Source organism: Salmo salar, chromosome ssa28 (genome assembly GCF_905237065.1).
Source record: "Salmo salar chromosome ssa28, Ssal_v3.1, whole genome shotgun sequence".
Classification (NCBI taxonomy): Eukaryota; Metazoa; Chordata; class Actinopteri; order Salmoniformes; family Salmonidae; genus Salmo; species Salmo salar.
Genome location: NC_059469.1, coordinates 10,853,306 through 10,874,080, shown reverse-complemented (window position 1 = coordinate 10,874,080; position 20,775 = coordinate 10,853,306). Strand labels below are relative to the sequence as shown.

The 20,775-nt window shown below is 43.3% G+C and overlaps 1 protein-coding gene across 6 annotated transcripts in view; it reads right to left on the bottom strand.

Moving 5' to 3' along the window:
• The window catches only part of cacna1g (calcium channel, voltage-dependent, T type, alpha 1G subunit), a 203,109-nt gene that overhangs the window by 166,030 nt on the left and 16,304 nt on the right, over positions 1-20,775 (bottom strand). For all 6 annotated transcript variants that reach the window (XM_045710400.1, XM_045710399.1, XM_045710395.1 and 3 more), the window contains exon 3: positions 16,554-16,651. In XM_045710400.1, the coding sequence (XP_045566356.1) occupies positions 16,554-16,651 (98 nt within the window). The remainder of the gene's footprint in view (positions 1-16,553; positions 16,652-20,775) is intronic.

The window sequence follows — 20,775 nt, the reverse complement described above, 5'->3', positions numbered from 1 at the left end:
GTAGTGCCTTAGGCCGCTGCGCCACTCGGGAGCCTAAAAAATGTATGCACTTATTGGGTGCATTATGTATACATTATTCTAGTCTGTACTTATACTAAGGTCTAAAAAATCCAGTATGTATGTTGTGTATTTTGTTAGTGCGTGCTCTACATTATCCCCTTCTGATAATCACCATGAACTCTCCAGGAAACAGCATTCAGCAGGATTCAGTTTGTTCAACACTCCCTGACGAGAGACACTTTCTGCACATTACAGCAATTTCTCTTTCTCTCTCTCCATCTCTATCTCCATCTCTCTCTGTCTTTCGTTCAATTTCTCTTTCTCTCTCTGGTCATTAATGAGTAAAACAGCAATGCAAAGCAATGTAACACACACATACACATTAACGAGTCAACTCCAAATCAGCGCAGGGACCTTATACTGCAGTGTGCTGAGCTATGGGAGAATGATGCTTAGCTCTGCCTGTCACAGAGTTTAGGATTACTGTCTTATAGTCGCATTAAACATAGAGGCTCACTCCAATACAAGACATGGGCTTAGTCCCAATAGTGTAACTTTGCTTCCTTTTACTTGAAAATGAAGGGCTTTATAGGAAACTGTGCCCTAACCTTCGGAACAAATGGCTACTGTGGCCAAATTCGTTTCTCTGGTGTGTGGTTATGCTAATGACATACAGCAGCTTATTGTTGAGCCAACATGGATCATAGGGGATCCCCAGGTTACTAAATCGATGCATGAAACCAAATTTTAAAAAGCTGGACAAGCTGGAAATTGTGAATAATGGAACAAGCTGGCATTTCAACAGGATCTCACGGTTTGACTTCAGTATTCAACGTTTGTCCGGGGGAGATAAACATAACATTTCAACGGTTAAGTTTAGGCATTAATTCTGAATGGGTTAAGGTTTAGGATAGGGTTACAACAGAAACAACTTAATGATTAAGTTTAGGCATTAGTTCCGAATGGTTAAGGTAAGGGTTAAGATTTGGGATAGGGTAAAAAAAAATTAAGTACTGCCTAGCACTGGGACTGAACATGTGACCCTCGGAACCAGAACTCCGGGATAGGTTTACAACTGAAACAATTTGACGGTTAAGTTTAGGGATTAATTTCCAAATGGTTCAGGTAAGGGTTAAGGTTTGGTATAAGGCTAAAACAAAACAAATTAAATAAAGGCCTAGCACTGGGATTGAACACACAACACTTGGAGCTGGAGCTCACGCCTTACACCCATCTGCCATCCTCATCCACCGCACCCTAGCAAGCCTACTTGATGGTAATAGCGCTCACCGTTGCCGCTAGTGGACAGTTTTTAAGGCATTTCCCAAAGTCCTGTGGACCTGGGCGAACGTTGAATATCGCCTTGGATCTCAAGTGACCTGGCTGGGCATATATCCTGCATATAATTGATTCATTCCTTTTGAGGTATGTCTTTTTCCCTTTCCTTTTTTCTCACACACACAAACACCTCTCCCCATCCCCTGACAACCACACACTCTCCCTTTCTCCACAACCTAAACATAATCCATCTGATTGACATTTTGTCTTGTATATTAACCGTCTCTCTCCTCCTCTGTCTTTGTGTGCTTTCCAGTTACGTGCTGGGCGGCCATTTCATTTCAACATGGCTGCCAGGAAACTGACTGTGATGGGATCCCATCTGCTTACAGGCACATCGAATCTCTCCTGTCCTCTCGGCTGAGGCCAGCCCTGGCACTGGCAGCACTGTGTGTCTACGTAACTCTACTGATGGAGTTTCAAAAGAGGAAGTTGGAACACACCCGCGTCCCTCTGTAGCCTAATCCGTAGGCAATAGCCCTTGACAAAGGGTCTAAGCCCAAAGTGCTGGACAGTGTTGTTTTGATTAGGGAGGAAACAAAGGGGCTAAGATGGGTGTACAGCAGAGCTAGCATTAATTAACATACAGTAACTGAATCTCCCTAAGGTAAAACTAGTGTGTTGCTTTGTAAATATTTTATGAGATTGTTACATGAAATGCTACACTGGCAGAACATGCTGTAATATAACAATAGGGATACCTAGTCAGTTGCACAACTGAGATAATAATGGCGCTGGAGGAGATGGCTGCTGTTTTACGGGCTCCTAACCAACTGTGCTATTTTGTTAATTTTTTTGCGTTATTTGTAAGTTTTTTTTTGCGTATCTTGTACATGATGTTGCTGCTACCGTCTCTTATGACTGAAAATAACTTCTGGACATCAGAACAGCGATTACTCACCTCGCACTGGACAAAGATGTTTTCTTTAACGAGTCCGACACAAAGGATATACTGCTTTCTCGGTGCTTTCTCGGGAACGGGCCCAAATCCCAGTCATGTGCGTGAAGAAAAGATGGAGACAAAAGGGGCGGAGGTCAGGCTGCCTTCTGAGAATTCGTAGGCGAATGAGTAAACCTCCACCACCATCCGTTTTATTGGCCAACGTGCAATCATTGGAAAACTAAATCGATGATATAGGATCAAGACTATCCTACCAACGGGACATTAAAAACTGTAATAACTTATGTTTCACCGAGTCGTGGCTGAACGACGACACCGGCTGGCGGGATTTTCCGTGCATCGGCAGGACAGAAAAGCTACGTCTGGTAAGACGATGGGCAGGGGTGTGTGTCTATTTTTCAATAACAGCTGAGCGGCGATGTCTAATATTAAAGAAGTCTCGAGGTATTGCTCGCCTGAGGTAGAGTACCTTATGATAAGCTGTAGACCACGCTATTTACTAAGGGAGTACTCATTTATATTATTCGTAGCCATCTATATACCATCACAAACCAATGTTGGCACTAAGAACGCACTCAACCAGCTGTATAAGGTCATAAGCAAACAAGAAAAATGCTCATCCAGAAACGGCGCTCCTAGTGGCCCGGGGACTATAATGCAGGCAAACTTAAATCAGTTTTACCTAATTTCTACCTGCATGTGCAACCAGAGGAAAAGAAACTCTCGACCACCTTTACTCCACACACAGAGGCATACAAAGCTCTACCTCACCCTCCATTTGGCACATCTGACCATAATTCTATCCTCCTGATTCCTGCTTACAAGAAAAACCTAAAGCAGAAAGTACCAGTGACTCACTCAATACGGAAGTGGTCAGATCACACGGATGCTACGCTACAGGACTGTTTTGCTAGCACGGACTGGAATATGATCCATGATTTATCCAATGGCATTGAGGAGTATACCACCTCAGTCATCGGCTTCAATAAGTGCATCAACAATGTCGTCCCCACAGTGACCGTACATACATAGCCCAACCAGAAACCATGGATTACAGGCAACATCCGCATCGAGCTAAAGGCTAGAGCTGCCACTTTCAAGGAGCGGGACACTAATCTGGACACATATAAGAAATCCCGCTACGCCCTCAGACGAACCATCAAACAGGCAAAGCGTCATTACAGGTTAAGATTGAATCCTACTACACTGGCTCTGACGCTCGTCGGATGTGGCAGAGCTTGAAAACTATTACGGACAACAAAGGGAAACCCAGCCGCGAGCTTCCCAGTGACGCAAGCCTACCAGATGAGCTAAATGCCTTTTATGCTCGCTTCAAGGCAAGCAACACTGAAGCATGCATAAGAGCACCAGCTGTTCCAGAAAACTGTGTGATAATGCTCTTGGTAGCCGATGTGAGCAAGACCTTTAACCTGTTAGGGCTAGGGGGCAGTATTTACACGGCCGGATAAAAAACGTACCCGATTTAATCTGGTTATTACTACTGCCCAGAAACTAGAATATGCATATAGTTATTGGCTTTGGATAGAAAACACCCTAACGTTTCTAAAACTGTTTGAATGGTGTCTGTGAGTATAACAGAACTCATATGGCAGGCAGAAACCTGAGAAGATTCTGTACAGGAAGTGCCCTCTCTGACCATTCCTTGGGCTTCTTGACTCTTTTTATTGAAAACTTAGGATCTTTGCTGTAACGTGACACTTCCTACGGCTCCCATAGGCTCTCAGAACCCGGGAAAAAGCTGAATGATGTCGAGGCAGCCCCTGGCTGAAAAACATTAGCGCCTCTGGTAAGTGGTCTATCAGAGGACAATGAGACTGAGGCGCGTGCACGAGGCGACCCCATGTTTTTATTTTCTCTCTCTTTGTACTAAAACACAGATTCCCGGTCGGAATATTATCGCTTTTTTACGAGAAAAATTGAATAAAAATTGATTTTAAACAGCGGTTGACATGCTTCGAAGTACGGTAATGGAATATTTAGAATTTTTTTGTCACGAAACGCGTCGGGCTCGTCACCCTTCTTTACACTTCGGATAGTGTCTTGAACGCACAAACAAAACAGAGGATATTTGAACATAACTATGGATTATTTTGAACCAAACCAACATTTGTTATTGAAGTAGAAGTCCTGGGAGTGCATTCTGACGAAGAACAGCAAAGGTAATAACATTTTTCTTATAGTAAATCTGACTTTGGTGAGTGCCAAACTTGGTGGGTGTCTAAATAGCTAGCCCTGTGATGCCGGGCTATCTACTTAGAATATTGCAAAATGTGCTTTCACCGAAAAGCTATTTTAAAATCGGACATAGCGAGTGCATAGAGGAGTTCTGTATCTATAATTCTTAAAATAATTGTTATGTTTTTTGTGAACGTTTATCGTGAGTAATTTAGTAAATTCACCGGAAGTTTGCGGGGGGTATGCTAGTTCTGAACGTCACATGCTAATGTAAAAAACTGGTTTTTGATATAAATATGAACTTGATTGAACAAAACATGCATGTATTGTATAACATAATGTCCTAGGTGTGTCATCTGATGAAGATCATCAAAGGTTAGTGCTGCATTTAGCTGTGGTTTGGGTTTATGTGACATTATATGCTAGCTTGAAAAATGGGTGTCTAATTATTTCTGGCTGGGTACTCTGATGACATAATCTAATGTTTTGCTTTCGTTGTAAAGCCTTTTTGAAATCGGACAGTGTGGTTAGATTAATGAGAGTCTTGTTTTTAAAATGGTGTAAAATAGTCATGTTTGAGAAATTGAAGTAATAGCATTTCTAAGGTATTTGAATAACGCGCCACAGGATTCCATTGGCTGTTACGTAGGTGGGACGATTTCGTCCCACCTTCCCTAGAGAGGTTAAACAGGTAGACATTCACAAAGCCGCGGGGCCAGATGAATTACCAGGACATGAACTCAAAGCATGCGTGGACCAACTAGCAAGTGTCTTCACTGACAATTTCAACCTCGCCCTGAATGAGTCTGTAATATCTACATGTTTCAAGAAGACCGCCATAGTCCCTGTGCCCAAGGAAGTGAAGGTTACCTGCCTAAATTACTACCGCCCGTAGCACTCACGTTGGTATCCATGAAGTGATTGAAAGGCTGGTCATGGCTCACATCAGCAGCATCCTCCCGGATACGCTAGACCCACTCAGATTTGGATACCGCCCCAACAGATTCACAGATGATGCAATCTCAATCACACTCCACACTGCCCTTTCCCATCTGGACAATAGGAACACCTATGTGAGAATGTTGTTCATTGACTACAGCTCAGCTTTCAACACCATAGTGCCCACAAAGCTCATCACTAAGCTAAGGACACTGGGACTAAACACCTCCCTCTGCAACTGGATCCTGGACTTCTTGACGGGCCGCCCCCAGGTGGTAAGGGTAAGCAACAACACATCTGCCACGCTGATCCTCAAGACTGGGGCGCCTCAGGGGTGCGTGTTTAGTCCCCTCCTGTACTCCCTGTTCACCCACGACTGCATGGCCAAACACTCCAACACCATTATTAGCTTTGCTGACGACAAAACAGTGGTAGGCCTGATTACCGACAACGATGAGTGTGGTGCCAGGAGAACAACCTCTCCCTCAGTGTGAGCAAGACAAAGGAGATGATCGTGGACTATAGGAAAAGGTGGGCCAAACAGGCCCCCATTAACATCGACGAGAGTTTCAAGTTCCTTGACGAACTCCAAGACAGTCGTGAAGAGGGCACGACAACACCCCAACCACACCCTCAGCCATGCGCACTCACGTGAGAGGTAGCTCAGTTCCATTGCATTTCTGAAGACAAAGGATTTCTCCGGTTGAAACGTTATTGTGGATTTATGATAAAAACATCCTAAAGATTGATTCTATGCATCATTTGACATGTTTCTACGAACTGTAATTACATTTTTTGAGTTTTCGTCTGACCTGTGCGTCATGAATTTGGATTTGTGAACTGAAGGCGTGAACAAAAAGGAGGTATTTGGACATAAAGGATGGACTTTATCGAACAAAACAAACATTTATTGTGGAACGGGGATTCCTGGGAGTGCATTCTGATGAAGATCATCAAAGGTAAGTGAATATTTATAATGCTATTTCTGACTTTTGTTGACTCCAACATGGCGGATATATTGTATGGCATGTTTTTGTGTCTGAGCGCCGTACTCAGATTATTGCTTTTTCGGTAAAGCTTTTTTGAAATCTGACACAGAGGTTGCATTAAGGAGAAGTTTATCTAAAGTTCCATGTATAACACTTGTATTTTCATGAACATTTATGATGAGTTTTTCTGTAAATTGATGTGGCTCTCTGCAAAATCCCCGGATGTTTTGGAGGCAAAACATTACTGAACAATGTAAACTGAGACTTTTGGATATAAATATGAACTTTATTGAACAAAACATACATGCATTGTGTTTCATGTAGTCCTATGAGTGTCATCTGATGAAGATCCTCAAAGGTTAGTGATTCATTTTATCTCTATTACTCCTCTCTTTGGCTGGAAAATGGCTGTGTTTTTTGTGTATAGGCGCTGACCTAACATAATCATGTGGTTTGCTCTCGCCGTAAAGCCTTTTTGAAATCAGACACTGTGGCTGGATTAACAAGAAGTAAAGCTTTAAAATGGTGTATAATATATGTATGTTTGAGGACTTTTAATTATGAGATTTTTGTTGTTTTGAATTTGGCGCCCTGCACTTTCACTGGCTGTTGTCATATCGATCCCGCTAACGGGATTCAAGCCATAAGATTAACTGACTTACCTAGTTAAAATTAAAAAATAAGTTCTACAGCTGCACCATTGAAAGCATCCTGACCGGGTGCATCACTGCCTGGTATGGCAACTGCTCAGCATCTGACCGTAAGGCACTACAGAGGGTAGTGCGTACGGCCAAGTACATCACTGTGACCAAGCTTCCTACCATCCAGGACCTATATACTAGGCGGTGTCAGAGGAAAGCCCCAAAAATTGTCAAAGTCTCCAATCACCCAAGTCATAGACTGTTAACCCTGCTACTGCACGGCAAGTGGTGCCAGAGCACCAAGTCTAGGACCAAAAGGCTCCTTAACAGCTCTACCCCCAAGCCGTAAGACTGCTGAACAATTAATCAAATGGCCACCCAGACTATTTACATTGACACCCCCCCCCCATTTGTTTTTACACTGCTGCTACTCGCTGTTTATTATCTATGTATAGTCACTTTACCCCTACCTACATGTACAAATTACCTCGACTAACCTGTACCAACGCACATTGAATCGGTACCAGTACCCTCTGTATATTGCCTTGTTATTCTTATTTTATTGTGTTACTTTTTATTATTTTTTACGTTAGTTTATTTGGTAAATATTTTCTTAACTCTTTCTTGAACTTCATTGTTGGTTAAAGGCTTGTAAGTAAGCATTTCACGGTAAGATCTACACCTGTTGTATTCGACGCATGTGACAAATAAAGTTTGATTTGATTTGAATGCATTCAACCAAAATGTGTCTTCCACATTTAACCCAACCACTCTGAATCAAAACGGTGCGGTTGGCTGCTTTAATCGACGCCATCGGTGCCTGGGAGGCAGTTGTTGGGGGTTAACTGCCTTGCTCAAGAGAAGAACAGCAGATTTTTCCAGGATTTCGAACCAGCAAACTTTCAGTTTCTGGCCCAATGCTCTTAAACGTTAGGCTACTTGCCTACTTTAATGGATAGAATGATTTTACCCAAGGGAGATCACTAACAAGGCGATGCCTTCACCAATGTCACCACTCCACGACTCTATGTCCTCCCTTGGTTGGCTATAGTACAGCATCCCTCCTGACACCAGATATTATCCCATCTAACCAAGAACATCCCCAGGACATTATTGCACAATGTTTCCTGACGGTTCTAATAAGGTTATGATCCAACATCACCGTCATAAAGTTCAACATTATCCATCCTCCTCCTACTCCTACAAAATGTGATACCTTTCCAGCTCAATTGAAAGTCAAAAGATGACTTGTTCATGCTATATTGTATTCCAGAGATGTAAAGGCCTCTGGGATTGTTTGTGTCCTCTGGGTCCTCCGAGCTGTCTCCAGATTCCACACTCAGACAATAGAAGCATTCGGAAGCCAAGAGGTGACTACGTCCTTTCTAAAGCTCCTATGACCTACACTATCTCCAATACCTCCTTATAAAGGCATACACAGGAAGTACCCACTAAAACCCCATTGACCTCCACTATTTCCTCAATACACCTTCTATGGGTTCAGGAAATACTAGCGGCTAGGACATCGTCAGAACGTGTTTACTGTAATTATGTTTATCTAAGGCTGAGTAAAAAACAAACAGGAAGGAACATCCAGCAGAGGAAAGGAGAGGTAGGTCAACACTTTGGGCTTATCACTGGTGAAGTACAAAACAGTGTGAACCTCAGCACAGCTCAAACATGAGGCCTAACAAGGCATGGAGAACACAATGAAACGTTCTTGCTAATGCCAAGTCGATAACAATGTGAGTGTGTGGGGGGTTAGGGGTATGTGTATGTGTATGTGTGTGTGTGTGTGTGTGTGTGTGTGTGTGTGTGTGTGTGTGTGTGTGTGTGTGTGTGTACATCCATGTGCGCTGGTGTGCGTGTGTGTGCGTGTGTGCGAGCAAGCATCTTGTTAATGCCAATTCGATAACAGTGTAGGGAAACGGCATAGCTTAACAATGAAAGTCACTGATAGGCCTATTCCAGAGCAGATCTCATTACAAAGACTACGAAGGGAGCAGTGGAGCAATGTGTCTGTGATAATCACTTCTAATCACGTATGTTGCAGAACATGCCTATCAATCATGGTACTCTCTTTTGGATGGTGCTTACTTATGGACATAACATGCAATTTAGTTTCTCTATAGGCAGAAGCTTGTTTATGGTCATGTTCTTCATCATTTATGCTGTTCTCTCGTTCCCTCCGTCCCTCCTCTCTCTTCCCTCTTGATCACTCTCTCCCTTTCATCCTCTCGCTCTCTATTTTGCCATTCACTCACAACACCCCAATTACCACCAGAGTTCCAGCAAAAATTACCTTTCAGTCACACACCCCCACACAGGCACACACACACACACACACACACACACACACCAACAGCACATCACCTGTTACCTGTCACCATAAGTGAACTCTAAAGCATGACTGGACAGGCTTCCAATCAACCTCTAACTGACCTCAACACACTTCCCCTCACTGCGGAGAGAGAATGACAGTGACTCACTCATGAATTGAAAGTGACGGGGGACATTGCTAGGTTTGTGTGTGCGTGTGTGTGTGAGCGTGCGCGCGCGTGTGTGTGCATACCTGCATACATGTGCGCGTGAGTGTGTGTACGTGTGTACATGCGTCCTCATGGACCACTGCAGCCAATGACAGCCCTCTAACTACCCCTGGTGTGAGTACAGGACGTGAGTGTAATAGCCAATCAGAGGGCGGCGTAGGAGCCTTGATTGGTGTCAGCGGCGGGATCTGGTCTAAGAGTGAGGGAATGTATCTCTAATCTCTCTGACAGGCCTGCCATGTCCCACCATCAATCATACTACCATAACTGGACATGAGTGTTCATTAGGACCTGGGAGCAGGGTGTGTGTGTGTGTGTGTGTGTGTGTGTGTGTGTGTGTGTGTGTGTGTGTGTGTGTGTGTGTGTGTGTGTGTGTGTGTGTGTGTGTGTGTGTGTGTGTGTGTGTGTGTGTGTGTGTGTGTGTGTGTGTGTGTGTGTGCTGTCTCTGTCAGCGTCTGCCCAGAAGACTGGACTGCAGTACAGGAATGTACGTATGTATGTATGTGTGTGTTTCGGTGCGTGCGTGTGTGCATGCAGACCAGTCTTCTGAACAGTCTTCTGAGCAGACAGACAGCCATCTTCTCCTAGCAACCAATTCCATGAGCAGCAATACTTAAGAAGAGCTCCTCCTTAAATTGTTATTTTTTGTTCAATTATTTTATTATATGAGAACAGTTGAGTTATTTTAGTGCCTTGGTGTGTTCTGCACATCTAGAGGAATTGAAAGATACTTTTCTTTTGAGGAAATATTTTGGAGAGATTTTGATAGATTGATTTCCCTCATTCATCAGGCTCATCTGCTGAATCATCAGGCAACACAAAGAAGGAATGGGATTGGGGGACTATCATCCCAACAAGGACAAAAATAAGAATTAGGACCTGGATAAACAAACATGAAACCAAGAGAGGGAGAAAGAGGAAGGATTTCTAATGGGTTTCTGGAGGACAGTCCAGGCCTTGAAAGTGAACCAAGCAATCACACGAAGTAACAAACAAGCTAAAGAGCACTTGGTAAGAAGGTTGGAACATCCTGAAGTATCTTAAATTACGTGTAATGTGTTGTTTCATTGAAAAACACCATCACACCTCCTCTTCCATGCTTCACGGTGGGAACCACACATGCTGAGATCATCCGTTCACCTACTCTGCGTCTCACAAAGACAGCGGTTGGAAATAAATATCTCTAATTTAGAATCATCAGAATAAAGGATAGATTTCCACCGGACTAATTTCCATTGCTCGTGTTTCTTGGCCCAAGCAAGTCACTTCTTCTTATTGGTGTCCTTTAGTAGTGGTTTCTTTGCAGCAATTCGACCATGAAGGCCTGATTCACGCAGTCTCCTCTGAACAGTTGATGTTGAGATGTGTGTTACTTGAATTCTGCGATGCATTTATTTGGGCTGCAATATCTGAGGCTGGTAACTGTAATGAACTTATCCTCTGCAGCAGAGGTAACTCTGGGTCTTCCATTCCTGTGGTGGTCCTCATGAGAGCCAGTTTCATCATAGTGCTAGATGCTTTTTCCGACTTGACTGACCTTCATGTCTAAAAGTAATAACAGACTGTCATTTCTCTTTGCTTATTTGAGCTGTTCTTGCCATAATATGGACTTGGTCTTTTACCAAATAAGGCTATCTTCTGTATACCACCCCTACCTTGTTACAACACAACTGATTGGCTCAAATTAACTTTTAACAAGGCACACCTGTTATTGAAATGGATTCCAGGTGACTACCTGAAGCTGGTTGAGAGAATGCCAAGAGTGTGCAAAGCTGTCATCAAGGAAAAAGGTGGCTACTTTGAAGAATCTCAAATATAAAATATATCTTGATTTGTTTAACACTTTTTTGGTTACTACATGATTCCATATGTGTTATTTCATAGTTTTGATGTCTTCACTATTATTCTACAATGTAGAAAATAGTAAAAATAAAGAAAAGTCCTGGAATGAGTAGGTGTCCAAACTTTCACTGGTACTGTGTATATATATATATATATACACTAAGCACAAAACGACCTTCATACTCCCATTAAACCGGTACCGGTTACCTTCAGACAATAGCAAAATGTAGAACACCATTGTATTCCTGTGAATCTCCTCTTTCCATAATGGTGTTCCATTAGTTTGTAGCCCAAACGGTTCTGACGCTACCCAACCTTAACCAGACTCGGCGCATCACAGCACAACTCAACCAGACCCGGCCCGCCTTAACTCAGCCCAACTCTACACAGAACTGACCACTAACCTAGGGTCTGGCAAAACACTATCGAGGGTAGTGCACCACATGATGCAGCACACACCATGTATCAATCACATCATCAGCCTACATATGCTGAGAGTTTAAAGCTTCGCCAGACACACTGCCCTCCACACCACCCTCCTCAATTCCCCCCTAACCTCCCTCCCAGGCTAGTTTTGGTTACCCTCCCTACTCCCATCCCCAGGAATGGCCTGGGACACTTGGCCCCAAGGCAGCCCTAACCCTGCAACAGGATCCACACCAAGACCTCCTGTACTCACCCAGAATGGAGCATTGGCAACCACTCTGGTCCCCTGCAGCAGCTCCACTCCTTTGGCGGGAGCTTCATCCAGTGCACTAAGCTGGGTCAACACTGCTCTCCCAGTCCTCGCCCCAGACCCTGCATCCAGTAACTTGAGGGATGTCTGTCAAATGCTCAGTCTGCTCTGCTCTCACGTGGTTGGCCAGGGATCTTAAAAAAGGCTCAGCTGATTCAACAAATAGCTGCAGATGACCCTATGCCTGTTAGCTCTTATGGGAATGAGCTTAATCCCCCCCGCTGACTATAAAATATTCTAGGGGGCTTGGGCTAATGCACCTAAATGTGCGAAGTATGATTTAAGAAATGTACGCAATTGACATTTGGATACAGGACTAATGTCCTGATATTCTGGTTCTATCAGATACATGGTTAAATGGATCTCTCTCTGATAAAGTACATTGAAGTAAATTATTAGAATGTATTTAGATGTGACAGGTTACAGAAAGGGGCAGGAGTGGCCATATATGTAAAATCTAATTTAATTGCGTCCCAATCTTTAAATATTTCTGTTCCCAAGAAATTCGAGCTGCTGGTTGTTGACGTGTCCATAAATCAGAATACACATTTATTTGTTGCTGGGATTTACCCCCCCCCCCTCGTTGCCATGGTGGATGCTAATAGTGCTATATCTGAATGTTAAACAATTTTATGTCCTCTGAGTTTTTCATTTTAGGGGATTTGAATCTGGATTGGCTACGCCCGGCCTCAGATCAATTTAATAAGAGTATATGCGTTGGTTTTAATCTGACTTAATAGATCTCAAAACCCACACGGCTAAATGTTAAAAACCCTGTTCACTCTTAATTGATTGATTTAATTCTTACTAATAACCACCATCAATATTTGTCTAGTGGAGTATTTGCATATGATCTCAGTGATCATTGTCCCACAGTCTGCATTAGAGATATGAAACCGCAAAATACTAATCCTTGTTTAATTTTTCCGCTCAATGGTTTTTACACAACATGTTCCTCTCTGATTTAGCCACTGTCTCCTGTATTCATGACCCTGAGTCGGCTCTAGAAAATGTATCCTCAATATTTATTCCTCTGGCAGATAAACTCACCCCTTTTAAACAATTCAGAGTCAAAGATATATTGAACCCTTGTTTTTTTTCAGAGTTATCAGAACTCATTCAGATGAGAAATCAGGCCTGGGCCAAAGCAAGGAAAACTGACTCTGTAGTGGTCTGACAATCTTTCAGACAATTGAGAAACAGATGTATTATCTCGATTAAGAAAGCTAAATCAAGCTATTTTTTAAGCTCTATCTCTGACTGCTGGTGATCCTTAAAATGTTGGGAAAACAGTAAACTGAAGCATACAAATTCCTCTTCTTCCCTGGCTAAGCAAGTTCTGTCTGACTGGCAGCATAACTGAGAAGAATGGAATAAGTGATGCTTTTAATCATAATTCTATCTTGGCAGGCTTTCTATTTGAGACAAACGGTGGTGTTGTTGACCCTGGTCAGTCAATCTACTGCTCTTCCCTCTGCCAGCCTCTAGCTGACTCGACGGTTAACCTGTCAACTTCTAGTGAATCTTTGTTTTGATTTCAACAATTTACTATCTGTGATGTGCTAGATGCCTTGCTTAAGATTGATGTAAAACAAATCCACTGGGGCTGATATGCTTGATCCATTTTTGCTGCAGCTCTCTGCCCCCCTGAATGTTGAATAATTAACCCATATGTTTTACCTGACGATTATATCTGGTACTATCCCCAAGGTTTGGAAGGCGGACCATGTACTTCCCCTTCACAAAGGTGGTGACCTAAATCATTTTGGGCCTATTTCTAAACGTTCTTGCCTAGCTAAAATATTATAATCCTTGATGAACTCACAGCTAAAATCTTATCTTTGAAATGTATTCTCAATGTACAGTTGGGTTTTAGACCAGGCCATAGCATTCGCTGCTGCATCCCTAGTTATAAATAATGTGGTTAACTGTATGGATAAAAGGCAACATTGTGCTGCCTTCTTCATTGACCTGTCAAAGGCTTTTGATACTGTTGATCACCACTGCTAATGCAGAGTCTGATGATTTAAGCACATGTTCTTTGGATGGTGTCCATATTGATCGTGTTCCTGCTTACAAATATTCGGGTAGCTGAATAGATGAAAAGCTGTCTTTTAAAAAGTATATCGATGAGTTAGTTAAGAAGCTGAAAATAAAAATGGGCTTCTTCTATAGAAATAGGTCCTGCTTCTTGCTAAATACTATAAAGCAGACTATTGAGTCGACGTTCCCACCGGCCCTAGACTATAGCGACCTCATCTATATGAACACAGCTGCCACTTCATTAAAGCCATTCGTTTATCATAGCGCACTGCGCTTTTTTACGGGCGACACATTTTAGTACTCATCCCTGCATTCTCTACCAGAAAGTTGGCTGGGCCTCTTTGATGTCAAGTAGGTTGATACATTGCTATGTTTTCATTTCTAAAACCCTTTTACAAAAATTCTCACTGTACCTAACATTACTACATTTTAGACATATGAGTTACCACACCAGTCTCAGGGATGGCTAACTCTGGAAATTCCCTTGGTCTCCACTGACTCAGGTAAATCAGCTATTAGTTTTCTTGCACCTTATTTGTGGAACAATCTTCAAAATGTTGTTAAATGTGATGTTCTGGTGCCTCTAGGGCCGTTCAGAAAGCTGATTGAGGACCTTACTACTGATGAATGTGGGTTTTTTTTATGACAGTGCTTTTCTTTCTGCTTGCATTTTGTATTTATATTGATGTGTGTATTTTCTGATTTATGTAATTCAGGACTCATCTGTAAAAGAGATCTTGGTCTCAGTATGACTCCCTGATCAAATAACGGTTAAAATAAAATATATATATAGGAGATTGAGACTGATACAATTGCGATAAGGAAATATTGGAAATGTAGAGACGGAAACATTCTAGCTGTAATTGACAGAATTGACAGCATTGGACATACATTTGACAAGATATGATGGAGGAGCCATGGAGCAGCCAGGATGAGGGAAGGCTGGCCTAGGGGGAGAGACATACTTAAGTGAAGGAAAATAGATGCAGAGTATTGTAATAGAGAACTATACAATGACTTTCAAAAAGATGTCTGCCAAAAGACCATATTGAAAAAGGAGTTTTGTCCTCAATATTCCAATGCCATAGTCCCAAAAACTTGAGACAGTTTTGAAAACAAATCAGCTAGTTCTCCCGGTGGACATCATCTCCCTGATGATGGACACATTTATTCTGACCATCTTAACGCTTCACTGCATGCCCTGATTAGACTGGAGAGGGGAGGGGGTGAAGACAGAGAGCGCATCCCCAAATCAACAGTTCCCATCCCCACAATGACATTTCACAGCAGGGTGTGTGTGTGTGTGTGTGTGTGTGTGTGTGTGTGTGTGTGTGTGTGTGTGTGTGTGTGTGTGTGTGTGTGTGTGTGTGTGTGTGTGTGTCTGTCTGTCTGTCTGTCTGTCTGTCTGTCTGTCTGTCTGTCTGTCTGTCTGTCTGTCTGTCTGTCTGTCTGTCTGTCTGTCTGTCTGTCTGTCTGTCTGTCTGTCTGTCTGTCTGTCTGTCTGTCTGTCTGTCTGTCTGTCTGTCTGTCTGTCTGTCTGTCTGTCTGTCTGTCTGTCTGTCTGTCTGTGGCTCAGTTGGTAGAGCATGGTGTTTGCAATGGTGTTTGCAACGCCAGGGTTGTGGGTTCGATTCCCATGGGGGGCCAGTACAGGGGGAAAAAAAATGTATGAAATGAATTGAAATGTATGCATTCATTTCTGTAAGTTGCTCTGGATAAGAGTGTCTGCTAAATGACTAAAATGTGTGTGTGTGATTTGTGACCCAGGATTTGTGTGTGACCCAGGATTTGACTGACAGGAGTACTAAATTGTAGAGAGCCCTTGACACAACATGGGGCATGGGAGTCACACATATACCACTCACCCGTGCCCACCTGGACACATGCACTCACACACACACCCTTCCTCCCAATCTAAAAGGCTGTCTCTCTGAGCAGCATAGGCGGTGGTGGGTGTAATAGGGGAGGCCTGGGGTTTAGTAAGAGGGATGGGCAGTAGATGAGGAGGGTGAGAATGTGCAGCAGACATCCACACTGGGACATTAATGTGTTTATTAGAGAATTCAATCTGGACTCATTAAAGACTGATGGGGACTGAGAGACACCCTCAGATATACACCATGGTGGAGAAAGAGAGATGGAGAGCGAGAGGGGGAAGAGAAAGCAGGATAAAGAGAGAGCGAGGGCAGGGAAAGAGAGCGGAGGATCGAGAGCGAGATAACACAGGAAGGTGGGGAGCAAGCAAATCAAAGCGGAGTGGAATCAGCCTCATCAAAGAAACACAGAGAGATTGGCTAGGGCCAATAACCCTGATTGAACCACTGTCTGGTTAGTAGGGAGAGAGGAGGAAGGGATGAGAGGAGAGGGGTTGTTACTCACTAGGTACTCTGTTGATGGCTCGGAGGGGTCTCAGAACTCGAACCGTTCTCACCGCTGAGAAACTCACATTCTGCAGGTTCAGAGAGTACTCCAGCATTCTGGAACAAAACAAACACAGACACTGTTAGTACCATGCCCCAGCCAGTCTACACAAACACTTGATATCATCCCACTGGGCACATACATCAATTCAACGTCTATTCCACATTGGTTCAACGTCATTTCATTGAAATGACGATTAAACAATGTTGATTCAACCTGTGTGTGTACAAATCCTCTATTGCCCTCAAATTCAAATATAAACGTTGAAGCCTCTTCCACTGCTTTTATGTATTCTTCCCCTCTAATCAGGGACTGATTTAGACCTTGGACACCAGGTGGTGCAATTAAATATCAGAAATCCAGCAGTAGACCTCGTAGGGAAAGGTTTGAATAACCCTGATCTATTGCCTATGCACGCTAGCTGAGCTGAGAGTGGGACAGTCATAAGGAACACTGGAAGAGCATTAAAATATGTTTAATCCCAGAGTAAATGTAAAACCTATTCTCACTCTGGGTAATTCATCTGCTGACGTCTCATTATTCAATCTGCGCTTGTCAACTTCCTCAACTTGTGTGTGTGTGTGTCTAGTTGTAACGAGCGTGTCTTGGCAAACACTCTCTCTCGTGCATAAAAGCCACTTGAACTGCACGACCTGGACTGATTAAGAGCTGCATGCATAGACACCCACACGCACATACAAGCGCACACACACATCCCCCCCCAAGGGGACCAGCGAGCATATGCCACTGTGCATCTCACTTCAGACATCAATAGCAGAGTGAATCACTGGTCATTGAGAAGAGGATGTTACGAAGGCATGACTACTGTAAGATCATGGCTGTTCTTAACCTTCGGAGAGAAAAAGATTGATGTTCTACTGCAGTGAGTGTGAGTGGGTGTGTGAGTTCATCATTGCAGTGAAGTAGCGGGGGTTGCACAGAGGGAGGTGAGAATGAGAGAGCGAGAGAGAGAGCGAGAGAGTGAGAGAGAGAGAGAGAGAGAATGGATGTAATGTTTACTGTACATTTGTATTGTTTATTATCTACATCACTTGCTTTGGCAATGTTAGCATATGTTTCCCATGCAAATAAAGCCCTTAATAAAATGAAATTGAATGAGAAAGAGACAGAGAGAGACAGAGAGAGAAAGAGACAGAGAAAGAAAGAGACAGAGAGAGAAAGAGAGAGACAATAATAATAGCAAGATTACATGTAACTGATGACATGTAATCAAGTTACTCCCCAACCCTGTTCAAGGGTATATGTTTTTTATATCTTCCAATAATATCAGATTACCAGTGAACTTTCAGAGAGCCAGGCACATACAAGAATAGATACAAAGACACATAGAAGGTAATCATACAGTGCATTCAGAAAGTATTCAGTCCCCTTGACATTTTCAACATTTTGTTGCGTTACAGCCTTATTCTAAAATTGATTAAATATTTGTTTCCCTCAATCTACACGCAATACCCATAATGACAAATCAAAAACAGGTTTTTAGAAATGTGTGCAAATTTATTAAAAATAAAAAACTGAAATATCACATTTACATAAGTATTCAGGCCCTTTATTCAGTACTTTGTTGAAGCACCTTTGGCAGCGATTACATCCTTGAGTCTTCTTGGGTATGATGCTACAAGCTTAGCCACCTGTATTTGTGGAGTTTCTCCCATTCTTCTCTGCAGATCCTCTCAAGCTCTGTCAGGTTGGATGGGGAGCGTCGCTGCACAGCTATTTTCAGGTCTCTCCAGAGATGTTAGACCAGGTTCAGGCTCTGGCTGGACCACTCAAGGACATTCAGAGATTTGTCCAGAAGCCACTTCTGCGTTATCTTGGCTGTTTGCTTAGGGTCGTTGTCCTGTTGGAAGGTGAACCTTCGCCCCAGTCTGAGGTCATGAGTGCTCTGGAGCAGGTTTTCATCAAGGATCTCTCTGTACTTTGCTCGGTTCATCTTTCCCTCGATCCTGACTAATCTCCCAGTCCCTGCCGCTGAAAAACATCCCCATAGCATGATGCTGCCACCACCATGCTTCACTGTAGAGATGGTGCCAGGTTTCCTCCAGAAGTGACACTTGGCATTTAGGCCAAAGAGTTCAATCTCGGCTTCATCAGACCAGAGAATCTTGTTTCTCATGGTCTGAGAGTCCATTAGGTGCCTTTTGGAAAACTCCAAGAGGGCTGTCATGTGCCTTTTACTGCTGTGTGGCTTCCGTCTGGCTGCAGAGATGGATGTCCTTCTGGAAGGTTTCCAATCTCCACAGAGGAACTCTGGAGCTTTGTCAGTGACCATCGGGTTCTTGGTCACCTACCTGACCAAGGACCTTCTCCCCCAATTGCTCAGTTTGGCCGGGAGGTCAGCTCTAGGAAGAGTCTTGGTGGTTCCAAACTTTTAAGAATGATGGAGGCCATTGAGTTCTTGGGGACCATCAATTCTGCAGACATTTTTTGGTACTCTTTCCCAGATTTGTGCCTCGACACAATCCTGTCTCGGTGCTCTACAGACAATTCCTTCGACCTCATGGCTTGGTTTTTGCTCTGACATACACTGTCAACTGTGGGACCTTACAGTGGGGGGAAAAAGTATTTGATCCCCTGTTGATTTTGTACGTTTGCCCACTTACAAAGAAATGATCAGTCTATAATTTTAATAGTAGGTTTATTTGAACAGTGAGAGACAGAATAACAACAAAAAAATCCAGAAAAACGCATGTCAGAAATGTTATAAAATGATTTGCATTTTAATGAGGGAAATAAGTATTTGACCCCTCTGCAAAACATGACTTAGTACTTGGTGGCAAAACCCTTGTTGGCAATCAGAGGTCAAACGTTTCTTGTAGTTGGCCACCAGGTTTGCACACATCTCAGTCGGGATTTTGTCCCACTCCTCTTTGCAGATCTTCTCCAAGTCATTAAGGTTTCGAGGCTGACGTTTGGCAACTCGAACCTTCAGCTCCCTCCACAGATTTTCTATGGGATTAAGGTCTGGAGACTGGCTAGGCCACTCTAGGACCTTAATGTGCATCTTCTTGAGCCACTCCTTTGTTGCCTTGGCCGTGTGTTTTGGGTCATTGTCATGCTGGAATACCCATCCCGACCCATTTTCAATGCCCTGGCTGAGGGAAGGAGGTTCTCACCCAAGATTTGACGGTTCATGGCCCGGTCCATTGTCCCTTTGATGCGGTGAAGTTGTCCTGTCCCCTTAGCAGAAAAACACCCCCAAAGCATAATGTTTCCACCGAGATGGTGTTCTTGGGGTCATAGGCAGCATTCCTCCTCCTCCAAACACGGCGAGTTGAGTTGATGTCAAAGAGCTCCATTTTGGTCTCATCTGACCACAACACTTTCACCAGTTGTCCTCTGAGTCATTCAGATGTTCATTGGCAAACTTCAGACGGGCATGTATATGTATTCTTGAGCAGGGGGACCTTGCGGGCTCTGCAGGATTTCAGTCCTTCACGGCGTAGTGTGTTACCAATTGTTTTCTTAGTGACTATGGTCCCAGCTGCCTTGAGATCATTGACAAGATCCTCCCGTGTAGTTCTGGGCTGATTCCTCACCGTTCTCATGATCATTGCAACTCCACGAGGTGGGATCTTGCATGGAGCCCCAGGCCGAGGGATATTGACAGTTCTTTTGTGTTTCTTCCATTTGCGGATAATCACACCAAATGTTGTCACCTTCTCACCAAGCTGCTTGGCGATGGTCTTGTAGCCCATTCCAGCCTTGTGTAGGTCTACAATCTTGTCCCTGACATCCTTGGAGAGCTCTTTGGTCTTGGCCATGGTGGAGAGTTTGGAATCTGATTGATTGATTGCTTCTGTGGACAGGTGTCTTTTTTACAGGTAACAACCTGCGGTTAGGAGCACTCCCTTTAAGAGTGTGCTCCTAATCTCAGCTCGTTACCTGTATAAAAGACACCTGGGAGCCAGAAATCTTTCTGATTGAGAGAGTGTCAAATACTTATTTCCCTCATTAAAATGCAAATCAATTTATAACATTTCTGACATGCATTTTTCTGGATATTTTTGTTGTTATTCTGTCTCTCACTGTTCAAATAAACCTACCATTAATATTATAGACTGATCCTTTCTTTGTCAGTGGGCAAACGTACAAAATCAGCGGGGGATCAAATACTTTTTTCCCCCACTGTATGTAGACATGTGTGTGCCTTTCCAAA